General features: G+C 35.5%; 1 protein-coding gene across 1 annotated transcript in view; it reads left to right on the top strand.

Annotated features, from left to right (window-relative positions):
* The window catches only part of cacna1g (calcium channel, voltage-dependent, T type, alpha 1G subunit), a 130,097-nt gene that overhangs the window by 73,510 nt on the left and 41,854 nt on the right, over positions 1–14,733 (top strand). Inside the window, exons 20-23 of the mRNA XM_081393280.1 lie at positions 6,466–6,592; positions 7,496–7,621; positions 7,803–7,892; positions 10,287–10,479. Coding sequence (XP_081249406.1) covers positions 6,466–6,592; positions 7,496–7,621; positions 7,803–7,892; positions 10,287–10,479 — 536 coding nt within the window. The remainder of the gene's footprint in view (positions 1–6,465; positions 6,593–7,495; positions 7,622–7,802; positions 7,893–10,286; positions 10,480–14,733) is intronic.

Here is a 14,733-nt window from a genome sequence, read left to right as displayed (position 1 = left end):
ACTTGGCCTGCACCTACTTGTTTTTTTTTTCAGATTCCATGATTCCATTTTCTAGTCTTTTTTATGTATTTATTTGCATTTTAATGTGTGCTGATCAAGCAGAACAGTTTACTGAACTGTATTGTGCCAAATAATGTTGAGGTTTTTTGATGAGCATGACGGATACGTCTCCCAGCAAATCTTTTAAAGCATTCTTCACTAGTTTGCTAAAACAGCTAATGAATGATTTATGTCATAACCCCTGAGCATCACTATTACTCCACTGCTACTGAATAGTGCATAGAGATCCAAGCATGCCTTAATAGATAATGAATAGTACTGTATGTGGAACAAAACTTGAATTCCTTTTTTATGTTTTTATTCCAATGAAGTATTGCATCCCCTAGTGGCATATTACATAAGGTGAATTAACCTTTAAACAGTATGTGTGATAAGGTCCCATTATAACTAATGACAGTTGCTTCGTTTGACTGTCAGAGAATGTAGAGCACCCGGAGAGGAAAAAAACGCCTTGTAAATTAAACATGAAGAGGTCTGTGTTTTCACCTCGAGCTCCTCTGCTTGAACATTTTAAAGATTCTCACACAGAGTTTCCTCCACTGCCAGAGCGCTCTGCTTCAGAGAACTTTACTGTGTGTGCAACTGCCTCCGCACCGCCGAACACCTATTGAAAGTTTAACTTCTTGATTGTTCCCTAGACAGACTTTATAATGCACCTCTGTGTGAAGTCCAAGTTGAAATCAAAAGAAAGACAAAGACAGCTGTAAAAAGTCTCCACAGCGTGGGCCCAGCAACTTCTGCAAAAGTCAATGCAGGGAGGGGTGGGTAATCCAGACCACATGTGTATCTGGACCAGTGAGCTTAAAGGGACAGTTCACCCAAAAATTAAAAAAAAATCTGCTATTGTTTAATCACTCCAATATCTTTCGAAACTTGTATGACTTTCTTTATACCTGTCTTTTAGCAGGTTGTCAAAGCTGCTGTTTTCCATACAATGAAAGTGAATGTTACCACGGTTGTAAAGGGATATATTTTTTTATATTTTAATAAAATTGATTAAAATTATACTAACTTATATACTAACTTATACTAACTAATTATATATATATATATATATATAATTTAAATACTTTTTATTGTTAGTATGCAATTTTATCATTCATATTTTTTACATATATATATATATTTTTAATTATACTTTTTTCCCCCTCCAAAATAATTGTTAATACACTTCTGTTCAAAAGTTTGGGGTTAGTAATTATAAAAAAAAGGTATCTTATTCTCTCAATAATACCATAAAAAGTAATATTTTGAAATATTATTACAAAACTTTTCTAATTTTTTTATATTTTAATTCAAATTAAATTTGATGAAATCATTAATCACGACTCATGATCTTTCAGAAATCATTTTAATATGTTGATTTGGTGCTAAACATTTCATATGTTGAAAACAGTTGTGCTGCTTAATATTTTTGTGGAAACCATATATATATATATATATATATATGGGAGAGCGGGGCACAAAGTAACGCTTTTTGACTTTCTCAGTTTGTAGTACAATTATGTGTTTTTGTTTTATTAATACAGTATATACTTTTTTCTTGATATACCCCGAAAGAATGGAAGTGAAATGTGACAACATGCCCCATAGGTGGGGTACATTGTAACATGTGAGGGGCACATTGTAACATGACATATGACAGCTTAAAATGTTATCTGATCTAATAAAAAAAATATACAAAACAAACTAAAATATTTTCTAAATAAAATACAATTAAAAAACATTTTCATATAAAATAATGGCAATTTTTAATAATTAAATATAAACTCATTTTTGAGTTTTGACTACAAACACATGAAAACACAGCTATACAACATAGTTCAAAACAAATAAATAATTATTAATTTCTGAAAATTGACTCTCAGTCTTTATTCACCTTTTTCTCACGTTTTCTCAAATTAATAAAAGTATAGAATATAATAGCATATTTCTAATAGGGGCACATTGTAACGCAGTGTTACAACATGCCCCCGCCTGCACAACTGGGATTTAAACCCTGCTAGTGTCTTCTGCCAGTTATCTCAACTATTAAATAACATCTTGGAGATTAAAATAATATCAGATTTGTCTTATTTTAAATAAACACAAAAAATAGAGATGAAAAATTAACTTAAGAAATTTACTTTTGCTATGGTTTAATAAATGTCTATGGATATCTTCCAAAAAAAAAAAAAAAAATTTGGAGGAATTTTTTTTTCTATATAGTGTTGATATGGCAACTAGTAAATAAACAAAGTTTCGTCATCCAAGCATGTGCGGAAGTATTTAAAACAAGCGTGTTACAACTAACCCCACGTTAGGTTGTGCCCCGCGCTCCCCTATATATATATATATATATATATACATATATATATATATATATATATATATATATATATATAATATTATTATTATTATTATTATTATTATTATTATATTATATTTTTTTTGAATCCTGGAAATTAAAAAGTTCAAAATAACAGCATTTATTTTAAATAGATTTTTCTTTGTAAAAACATAAAAGCCTTTACTGTCACTTTTGAACAATTTCATGCATCCTTGCTCAATATAAGTATTAATTTCTTGAAAAAATGCTTTCTTTTTATTTATTTATTCATTTATTTGGACTTTTTAGACAGTTCAAACAAGTTTGACAAGAGAGTAAGTAAAAAAAAAAAAAGAAAAAGAAAAGAAAATTCCTTTTATGGTGGGTTGATATGCCCATTAACTCATGTGGACATCTGTGTTTTATGTTAATGTTATGTTTATGTCCACATTCTCCTTATCAAGTATTGATGGCATTGTTACGGAGAAGTGTGTGCGTTTCAATCTTTAGACAGGATGATTTATGCATTGTGTTAAGGGGGAATGTGCACACTCTGTAAATTCATCAACTCTTTGACCCCCAGGTTAAACCTCTTCACTGTATGTTGCACTGCACATCACCCTTGCGGATCTAAATTAATCTCAAAAGCGCATAAAGAACCATCCATCCTCCACTGTCTGCATGTGCCCCAGAGGAATAGACCCTCCCTTAAACACCTGACGCCAGCATCTATCTACTGATATCACTTTGTTCAGTCTCCTAGAAGCTCCTGCTTGACCTTACTGAATGCAAATAACTCGACATACAGTAATGTACCGCTTTTTTTATTGCTTGTGCTCATTAATTCTCATTCTAATTACAGTCCAGTTTCTTTCACAGTGCCTGTCCACTCTAAGGCATTTGTTAAGCTAATCTAACCATGCTTGACTTGAAACAAGTTAGTTTTTTTCTGCATTGTCTATTTCCTGTAATTACACGGACGGAAAATTGCACGAAAAGATGATAAGGACAGATTGGCTCTTTCAAATTTCATCTGGAGCTGATTAATTTCATTTACATATCATCGCTGCAGATGTCCTTTATGCCTTATTGTTTTTAGATAATAGCTTGTGTAATTGTGAAGTCATAATTTCCCTAGATTATTTGAGTGTGCTAGGGAACAGATTCAGTCATTAATTTCTCACTCTGGTGCATTAGAACAACACCAGAGCGAATACATAATGACTGAATAATTGGGTGAACTATCCTTACAATATCTCCTTTTGTCGTCTACAGAAGTCATACATTTGGTTTTATGCTTTTGGTTTTACTCCCTGTTTTCTTGATTCGTAGTTGAGATTTATTTTTAACATATTTTTTGTCCTTTGACGGGTGTCCTCAGATTGTGTGCTTGCTCTGTGTGTGTGTGTGTGTGTGTGTGTGTGTGTGTGTGTGTGTCACACAGCTTGAATCCCCCAAACTGACGGTTCCCAGCCCAACTGCAGCATCCTTTAATTACAGCCAGGATGAAAATGCGTCTCTGTGTTCTGGGAATAAGAAGCTCCTTTAGAGCTCTACTTATTGTTCCCTTCCTAATATATTTATTTATTAAAACCTTTCAGAACAAAAAGACCCGATCGGAGCTATGCATATGAGAAACTCCACTTTTCCGAAGACTTAAAAAACGAAGTAACCGTAACACGTTTCCAGAAACTAGAAAAGTCACATCAGCATCACATTATAAATCTAGGACCACCTCCCTTTGGGTTCTTATCATCCCAAAATACCATGGTATTTATAATAGTAGTACCATATGATTGTCATACTATGGTAATCATTCAGTACCATGGTATATATATGAAAGCACCATGCTTTACTGCCCACTTTACAAACTTTTACTGTGCCCTTTTTTTTAATACTGTATATAAATCTACACTAAATTGCACAAAATCACATAGCCTATTTACACATTTTCATGAAAAAAATCTATGAGCACATAACTTCAATGTGTTCTGTAACGTTACTGTATTGAAAAACGTTACTGGCAAAACACCTCATGCACTAACGCCCTCTATTGGTGAAGGGTTGGAATTTAATGTTGTGAGCACCAGTGTTATTATTTATATACAGTACTATTATAGTATTTATTGTTATTTTGAATTAGCTTTTATTTTTTCCGTTTGTCAATGTTTTTAGTCATTTTGTTATGTGCTTTTTATTTTTATATTTTTTATATTTAGTTTTTTTTAAATACTTCAACTTATTTCAGTTAGTTGGAAAGGCAAAACTTCTAATTCTCAGTAAGTTTTAAGTCTTTTTTTATCTAGTATTCATATTGATTTAGTTTCATTTTAGCTTTATTTCAATTCTTACAACAGTTTTAGTTAACAATAGCACTGGTGAGTACACCGTGTACGAGGCATATCATTTCACTGGATTGTCCCTCTTCAAATTCACTCAGAGATGAGCGTGGGTCTAGACATATTGATCCTTCTCATCGTTTGACATTTCCATAATTGATTTTACGGTGTTACCTGAAATCCCCGAAGTGAGCTTTGATAAATACGCTTGAGCTTGTGAGAGATGCACGCAGATATTCAGACAAACAAAAGACAGAGCAGCCTGTTATCTGCATTCCCTTTGGCAGATTCCTTTCTCTCTCAACCAGTTACTTTGACTAAACCTGATTGGTCTCTTTAAACATGGCCTTTTCTTCATCCTCAGACACTGATACAATCACAGCACACTTCTTAAGAAGATCAAAGCCGTGGATCAGATCCGTTTTTTGCTGCTTTAGCTCAGTACTGTGGTGAGATCCCGAGCTTCTGCTTTAGGTCCAACACAAACAAGGCCGAATTTGTCTGCACTACATTTTAATTGTTGGTCTATGTAAACATGCATTAGAAGGACATCTTTGACTGTTTTAAAGACGGCATGTAAACCATACTTTCTGTCCCCTTTTTTAGTTGTTCCCTCCACAAGAACTCGTCCTGTGTGAACGGCTGTTGCTGAATTCATGTTATAGCTGTGTATTTGTATTACATATGTTATTGTGCATGCCTTTGTGAGCAGGTGTCTTTGTGTCACTGTGAATGCTACCCTCCGCAGAGGTTTGACAGGTGCAGTTGTGTGCCGGATGTCGTGCCATTAATAATTAGGCTTCAGCTTTATTCTGGCGGTTTAATTAAAATTGTCTCATTTCTTTGCAGCACAGAAAGTTTCCCTAGTGCGTTGCGGTTGCTTAGCATAATGGCTAGGGCATGAAATGTTTCCTGGTAATATACTGTATTGTTATTTATTATTAATAATAATGTTATGTTAGTATGTAAATTATATAACAGGATATTATTTAATTTTTTAAAATGTTCCTTTTTTATTATTATTTCTTTTAGGAAAGTTGTTTTTGTGTTGGGTTGCCACTTTATTTCCAAATAAAGGCTCTTGAAGACGTAAACCCGGTTAAGAACCAGCATGTGTTGCTTAGTGTGCCAGATCTGATTTTAGATCTTTACACAGCAATGAGTCAGCTCTGTTGAAGATCACAAACTAAAATTTGCTTGCTCTGGATTCAGGCTCTTGTTTTGTTGGATCTGAGCATGGCATTTGATATTGTTGACATAATATTCTTCTTGAACGTCTTGAATCCAGGACACTGCACTACAGTGGTTTGCTTCTTACCTTGAGAATAAGATTTTTTCTGTAAATTTAGGAAATGTTTCCTCATCATCCTGCTCCTATTTCATGTGGTGTGCCCCAGGGATCCATTTTTGGACCTTTATTTATTTCCCTTTATATGTTTCCTTTGACCTACATTTTTCAGAAACACAACATTTCTTATCATGGCTATGCTGACGATTCTAGGTTTTACCCTTCAGAGAGGCTTGACACCACTGTTTCTTTTGATGTTGTATAGAAATGCATAAAGGATATTATATTGGATAACAAATACATTTTTTTGCAGCGTAAAGATGATAAAATAGATTTTTTGATTATCTCGCTTGCAAGTTGACTGCAGTCAAACTTTTGACTGGGTCTAAAAAGGACAACCACATTTCCCCTATTCTAGCATAATAAGTGTTGGTGTTGCTTAAACATCTGTTCTCCTGTTTAATTTTCAGAGTGATCAGCAGAGCTCCAGGACTGAAGCTGGTCGTTGAGACACTGATGTCATCACTCAAGCCTATCGGGAATATTGTGGTCATCTGCTGTGCCTTCTTCATTATTTTTGGCATCTTGGGAGTTCAGGTGAGTAAAAACAATATAAAAACGATATATATATCCCTACAGAAATCACCAGCTTAAACAAGTTTAAAATAATTTTCTGGTAGTTTTAGAGAGATTTTGAGCACTTTTCTGCTTGGTCAGCCTGGCAGGCCGTCTTAAACCAACTTCACCCCACAGTTATAAAGTGGATATAATGTTTCTTACTTGGATCACACTATTAAAGTTAAAGCTTAGGGATTAATTGGAGTAATTCCTTCTAAAACACCATATATAAAGTAACACATAACATATGAGCTCTGTGTGTTTAATCCACAAGATTGCCTTTAAGACTCTTAGTGAGAGTGAAAGTGGTGCACAGAACGAATACATGATTTTCTGTCATTTCTGTAAATTTGAAACATACTCTTCCTACCCACAGCTGAATAATTTGACTATGATTAAAATGTTCTGTTTTCCATACTTCCACAATTTACATAAGACCGTAGGGGAACACCGATGCAATTTATCTTCCATTCTTCCAGGAAAAGATGCCTGTGCTTTTGTGCCTGTAAAATGTGTCATGCAGTAACATTGATTATGTCCTTGTATGGTTTCCATTGAACAGTCATACTGGACTTTCTCTTATGGGGACATAATCATATTGTGGAAGGTTGTAACAGTGTCTTGAAATGACTCATTAGAATGCCTAGCAATTTTGGGTAAACCTGTTATGTCAGTCAAAAAAGTACTACATTATTTAACAGTGCATAAAGTTATGACATTATTGGCATATTCTAATTTTTTAAAAAATAATTTAATTATTTAGTTATTTCCTTTAAAGAGCCTAGGGTTATCTGAGAAATGTGTATGTTTTTCCAAAAATCGTTCACAGAGAAAAAGAAGGTTAGTTGTGTGCTGAAAATTGCTTTGTTTTTTTTTCCACAGCTATTCAAAGGAAAGTTCTTTGTGTGTCAGGGGGAGGATACAAGAAACATCACCAACAAGTCAGATTGCAACCTTGCTCAATACAAATGGGTCCGACACAAGTACAACTTTGATAACCTTGGGCAGGTAAGCACTTACATTTGCTCTATCTCAAGATTCTCTTTTAAATGTACCTAGCGACTGGTAATGCCACTTCCAATTTGAAAATAATCTGTTATGGTTGCGTCCCATTTTCAACAGTCAAATGGAGCCATTGAAGTCAAAGGTTTCTTTTAACCTTTTTTTTATCATCTTTCACCTCCCTCAGGCTCTCATGTCCCTTTTTGTTCTGGCTTCCAAAGACGGTTGGGTGGACATAATGTACGATGGACTGGATGCTGTCGGTGTCGATCAGCAGGTATTGACCGTATCAGAAGCTCCTTTTACCTGCATAAAATGTTATTGTAATATTATTTATATGGAATTTCATGTTTGTTGATTCACCTTGTGATACATTTGATCCACAACTATGGACAGTGCGGCAACCTTTTCATTTAAGTGGGTCACAGTTTCTAGAGTACAAACAAACTGTGGGCCAGAATATATCCCAGTCGTTCGCATTCTCTAATAACCGCAAACTCTGATTGGACAAACTCCATGAACTGAATCAGAGCTGAAAAATCCATGATCAGCATTTCTGTCCTAGCTTCAAAGAACTGATTTCCCATTCATAAGTTCTTCTGTAAGCTCCTTACTGTCCATTCATCAGATTTCTTTGAAGTGCCTTATTTTACACTCTTTCCTCCAAATATCTATTTTATAATACAATTAGAATTTTCAAATACTTTCTGAATAATAAAAAGTAATTTTTTTGCACGAAAAGGAAGTCTCCATGCTTCATGTGTGGCTGTGGGCTCCTGAAATTGTTCTGCTCTAATTGAAAAGAGGCCAGCCCCCTGTCCTAGCCAAGGCATTCATGTGCTTGAATTGGAACAGATATCTCTTCTTTAGTGCCTGCCATGTGGCCTGTGCCTCACCATTGCATGCAGAATGCTTAATCTAGCTAAAGGCAGGCGTTGAGTCTCCAGCAGGACAAACCTTTGAATTGAAGTGTTATTGATATCATAAATCTCCATAATTCTTAACCTCAGGCTAGTCCTGCGGACCTGACCCAGATCTATCTATCTATCTATCTATCTATCTATCTATCTATCTATCTATACACCTAAATTCGTGTTTGTTAATTCTTGAGTCTTTGTTCAGTCAAGTCTTTGTATTTTAAATAGAATATATTGTCAACCAAAATTAGTTGATTTAATTTAACTTAAGTTGAGTGTGATAGGTTGCCTCATTTTTTCAAGTTGGCTCAACATGTTGTTTTAGTTACCTTGACAATAATTTTTAAGTTCAAAACTACCTGTTACTCAGGAGATGAAAAAAAGTTTTTAAGTTAACTTTAATTGGAGTGAATTAGTTGAGTTAACTTAAAAAGTTGAATGTGATTGATTATTTTAAGTTAGTTCAATTCTTCTTTTCTATAGTGTATTTACCAGGGTTCCCACGGGTCCTTGAAATCCTTGAAAGTTTGTGAATCTGAAAAAAAAATTCAAGACCCTGGAAAGTTTTGGAAAATAAACATGCATAGATACAGGTCCTTGAAAGTGCTTGAATTTATTTTGTGCAAGAAGCTTTCTGGAAAAAATGCCAAATTATTCCCTCCGGTACACTAATGTGTTATTTCGCCAACACTTCGTGGCCTATGCACACTAGCTTGCTTGATTTACGTTAGTTACACGCATTTGCAAGTTACGTTAAGTGTTTCCCGCGTGAGGTACTTTGTGTTGTACGTTGCTGTGACGTTCACGCGCGCATGAAACTACTACGATGGAACCTCAACGTTTCGTAGACAAACCGCTGAAACATTACAAAAATAGTCTGGTTACAAAATAAAATAAAAGCCATGCAAAAGTTAATATCAGATCATTTGAAAATACAGTTTAGGAGGATGTTCTGAATATTATTCCGTTTTATGCAAAACAGAAATACCACAAATAGAAAATCAGATCTCTGTCATATGGCCAAAAATAAATGCAAAAAAATATTTTTTGCATAGTTTGACACATGCAAACTGTAACATTGTATCTTACAATGTAACATTGCTCTCTCTTGAAATGTGTCCCCACATTAAGTCCTTGAATTTGAGGGCATTGGACCTGGAAAGTCCTTGAAAGGTCCTTGAGTTTGAAGTTAACCAAGGTGTGGGAACCCTGATTTACACTGCCATTCAAAAGTTTTGGATCAGTAAGACTTTTTAATGTTTTTAAAAGGTTCTTTTGCTCACCCAGGATGCATTTATTTAATCAAAAAAATTCAGTAAAAAACAGTAATATTGAGAAATATTATTACAATTTAAAGTAATTGTTTTCTGTTTGAATATATTAAAATGTAATTTATTTCTGTGTTTGCGAATTTTCAGCATCATTACTCCGGTCTTCAGTGTCACATGTTCCTTCAGAAATCATTATAATTTTCTGATTTGCTCAAGAAAAAAATATTCTTATTATCAATGTTGAAAACACTCGTGTACATTTCTTTTTGATGAATAGAAAGTTCAAAAGAACAGCATTTATCTGAAATAGAGATATTTTGTTTGTGTATGTGTGAGCGTGTGAATATATATATATATATATATATATATATATATATATATATATATGTATATGTATGTGTGTGTGTGTGTAACTTCCTAGCTAGCTTAACCACCATTGTAGTCTGTTCATTGACTTGTGTTGTGTTTATCTGTGTGTTGTAGCCCATCATGAATTACAACCCATGGATGCTTCTCTATTTCATCTCCTTCTTGCTGATTGTGGCTTTCTTCGTGCTCAACATGTTTGTCGGCGTGGTGGTCGAGAACTTTCACAAGTGCCGGCGGCACCAGGAGGCCGAAGAAGCCAAACTGCGCGAGGAGAAGCGCCTTAAACGAATGGAGAAAAAAAGAAGGAGTAAGGAGAAGGAGCTAGCTGGTCGGTAGCCTTTCCACACCTTTCTGAGTCCTGCTTGATCATTTTGATTTGACCGCGTGCTAAATTAGATGCTAATGCTAATTAGAGTAACCGGCGTATGAGGAATGAGATGCTCGGGCCCCTAATTAGCTAGAAATCCACTCCCCGGCTTGCCCCCCTTTTGCCTGGGAACGTCTTTAGAGCATGTCCCATGGCTTGCATGGTGATCTGCTTACTGAGAGAGCAGGGTGTGTGGTGGACCCCTGACACAGGGGTCTGCCCACCCTCCTCATCTCTTGCATGTAGGGCAGTGAAGTCTGAGAAGTAAATAAAAATCCAGTCTTGTCACACTCAAATCGGTTACATCCATCCTGCCTGCTCCAATGCTACCCAGGATGCACGGCGTGGTATTGTTGACCTTTTCTTTTGGTTCCACTTCCTGCTATTCTCAGCACAAGGCGTTAGCATTAAAGCAACTTCATTTAGGATCTCTGTGTGGATGCTAGCTGTTGTTTCGACATTGGCTTGGACATTGGTCCAGCATGTTTGATCTTTAAGCAACAGTTAAAATGGGAATTTCTTTTTTTTAAGCCCTTGAGAAATACAGATGTAAATAGGTGATCTATAACTATATAACTATATAACATTTGAGTCGGACCACAAGATCAGACACAAAAACTCAAGCAACTTTTATCACTTAATCTCAGTTCAGAGGTCAAATTTATTCCCCTCTAAATGTCCTATCACACCATACTTTCTCATTAAGATCTTTATTTGATTTGCGCATTAGCTGATTAGTGTGTCCTTTTGTTTTATAGCGCTATCATGCCATCAGCTTTAGCTGGAGAGGGAAAAGTGCTTCATTTTACCCTCAGTTCTTCATCTTTTCTTTTTGCTGCATATCTAATTTTCCGTAGGCGTGAATGTCTGACGGGATGTGTCAGGTTTCTAGGGTTGAAATGGGATTAAACCGTGTGTCAGCTTTCCCTGGCTCGATTAATATTTTGAAACTTCTTTTTGAACGTAATATCTAAATATCCTGAGGTAACTTTGTGGACTTTTGCTATTAAAAGTTGAGCAGAAAAGTTGTGGTTCCTTTCAGGTGAACTTGTTGGTATGACTGTTATCATAAACTGAATAAGTTTACTTAGATATTTCCATCCACAAAGCCCACAACTATCTAGGACTAATAATCTAGAGTTTAAACAGCCGGGATAAATAGATTTAGTATTAGAGTTTACACACAACAATAAGGATTTCTTTTTTGGACTCAGAATAATTGGAACACCCACTGGCATATTCTCCCAGAAAATCCATCCTGTTTCAGCACCGTTTCCTTGCTTGCCCTACCTGATTAACATGGTTTCGTTCTTCTAGATATAATGCTGACCGGTGTCAGTTGGTCCAGTCCTGATCACACACAAGGTACAGATTGTATATGGCATGTCTATGTGTTCACCGTGGTGGTGGTGGTGGTTTGGGATGAGGGAGGGGGTGGGGACACCGGGTGGGAGGGCACCATCAGCGCCCATGTTCTCACCTCATCAGATATGATCTGGCCACACAAGAATTGTCTGTGGACGTGTGTTTGTCTGGTTTCCACACCTCATCAATAGTTCCAGCCAGCCCAGCCTCAAGCTCACACAGGGGATGGATAGAGAGAGAAAGAGATAGAAAAAACGCAAATGTTTTTGTTATTATTTTTTTTTTTAATATGGTTATAGTTCTTGATGAATCAAGTTGAACTCACCTCAGCCTGCAGTAAGTGCTTTGGTGGTATTATAGGTCCGATCTCTCGATGTTGCCCCCAATGTGACGCACTGTGGCTGACTGTTCGAAGGGAAGAGTATCACTGTTTATGTCTGTAGCTTTTTTTGATCTGTCTGCTTTAAAGTTCTCTTATCAGTTTGATGTTGTGGCATAGTGATTCACTTCGTTTTGTGATGTTACCCCATAATCAAAAGTTACTGACTTGCTAAACACAACACCACACCGTGCTGTTGTTCAGAGGCTGCATGACGTGTTGAAACTCATTTGTGACTTATGTGAGTGAAATGTTTGTGTGGCACACTTGTTCCACTTTGACTTAAGAAAATGTTGCTGTACTGGGCTACTCCACATGATTTCAACTGATACAGTAACTTATACGGGTTTATATACGGATTTATATCTGCACTTCTCAAGTATGTTCAAGCTTTTGTTGCAACTAACAGCTATTTTGATTTATCGATTCATCTGTTGTTTCAATTAACCCCCATTTAAAACCTAAATTTGATGTTTGTTAAGAAAATGTAACTGTAATAGCGACATTTACACACTCGCTTTCTAGAAGTGCTTGCATTATAATATTTTTATTATAATATTTAATAATATAACTTTTTACTATATAAATAATTGCAGCCTTGAAGAGAATAGATTTATTTCAAAAACATATAAAATTACTCCAAACTAGTGTAAGTAAATGTGTTTCATGAAAAAATTTATGCTTTTACTGCTTGTTGTTAGTTGTTAGTTGTTGCAGCCCTAGTATTAGCCATATGTAATTGAAAATTAAGTTAACCTGACCGAAATGGCATTTTATTTTTTGGATCCATTCCCAACTTATGATCTTCTGTGCAGAAACAAATATCAATGACAGTAAAAAAAAAAAAAAACAATAAAAAAAAAAACAATTGGCAGTTATGTAACCCAAAAAGCAGAATATTTTTGTGCATGGAATATGTTTACTTGTTCTCAGTGTAGCTGAGAGACTCTTATCTTTCCCCTTCTGTCTGTGTTCTGCCTCGGTGAACGAGCTCCCTCGTGAACCCCATTTTTTTCTTTCCTCCCTGCCTTTCGTTTCTTTCCTTCTCTTTCTCTCTCTCCAACTTTCTTTTGTCCCTCCTTGCCCCTGTTCACCTAATGTTCTAGCAAAACATCTTTTTTTTTCTTTCTCAATTATCCATTTTAAAACCCCTTATTTTTTTTTTTACTATACCACTGTTAGATGGAGACTCCTTATAAGAGTACAACTACTAATGTGATAATTATTATAAATTTACATCAGTTATTTACAATTATATATATATATATATATATATATACTTATATATAAGTGATTAATTTTTGCAATGAAATAATATGGCAGCGGCTAATAATCATATGTAATGCATCCACACCAGAAGGTGTCAGTGTAGTATCCAAGACCACTGGAATAAATGAGCAAAAAAATAAACAAAAACATACTTGCTGCATCCAAAATCGCATACTATATAGTAGGTACTACATTTGGTTTGAAACTTACTTTGCGACCTTTAAAAAGTATGTTATATATAGAAAGAATGTGTGCAGTATGAATGATATTTGGACATATACCACTTCCGCCATGTTGTCATTGCCATGTGACCTACAGCGGTCAGTTGCATCGCTTCACTTACATTCACAAATCCTCTGCGGTGGTCTCATCACGGGATAGTAAATTGTCCATCGAATGCGCACTTCAGAATCTTCAGTAGGTCATTCGGGTACTTTTCGATTACGGTATGGAAGTCTTCTTGTACACACTTCTAATGTAGTTGATATATCCCCCCTTTCCACCAGAATGGTTCGTGTTCTTGCGCTAGTGTTTCCACAGACTTGAAGAACAAACGGTGACGTTGCGCTACTATGTGTCGTTTACCTGACTATATCCAGTCTAAAAAAAACATTGGGCATCCCGGTGTTTCTGCTGGCAGTGCGGCACTTCTGTTTTGCTGTTCACGGTCAGTGGTGGAATGTAACGAAGTACAAATACTTCGTTACTTTACTTAAGTAAATTTTTCATGTATCTGTACTTTACTTAAGTAGAATCAATAGTGCATACTTTTGACTTTTATTTCGTTACTTTTTGCAGCAATTATTATACTTTCTACTCCACTACATTTCTACAACGTTTCGTTACATTTTCGTTACATTTTCTTATCAGTTTTTCCCCTGCCAAAACAGGGATTGAAAGAAAATCTCCATGTTTTTGGTGCGTTCATGGTGGCGCTGCCAATAAAGCACCTAAGCTGTCACAAAGAACCGGCAAAAGTAATGAATATGTAAAATATAGCAAGGAGATATTTTAATTGTTTATTAATAAACAAGTGTTTTCTGTGTTGGCTGCAAAGATGAAGTTGACGATGCTGACCTTGCAATCTTCGCAGTAGTGAACGCGCCAGAGAGAAATGCGCATTTCATACTGATAAGCAGAGAGCTGTCTGTTTTCTTTCGTTTTAAATTGTTCTGTTTAAA

The sequence above is a fragment of the Scardinius erythrophthalmus genome (assembly GCF_964197995.2).
Source record: "Scardinius erythrophthalmus genome assembly, chromosome: 18".
NCBI lineage: Eukaryota > Metazoa > Chordata > Actinopteri > Cypriniformes > Leuciscidae > Scardinius > Scardinius erythrophthalmus.
Note: the sequence above shows the minus strand (reverse complement) of the source record. Positions and strands in the feature narration are given on the sequence as shown.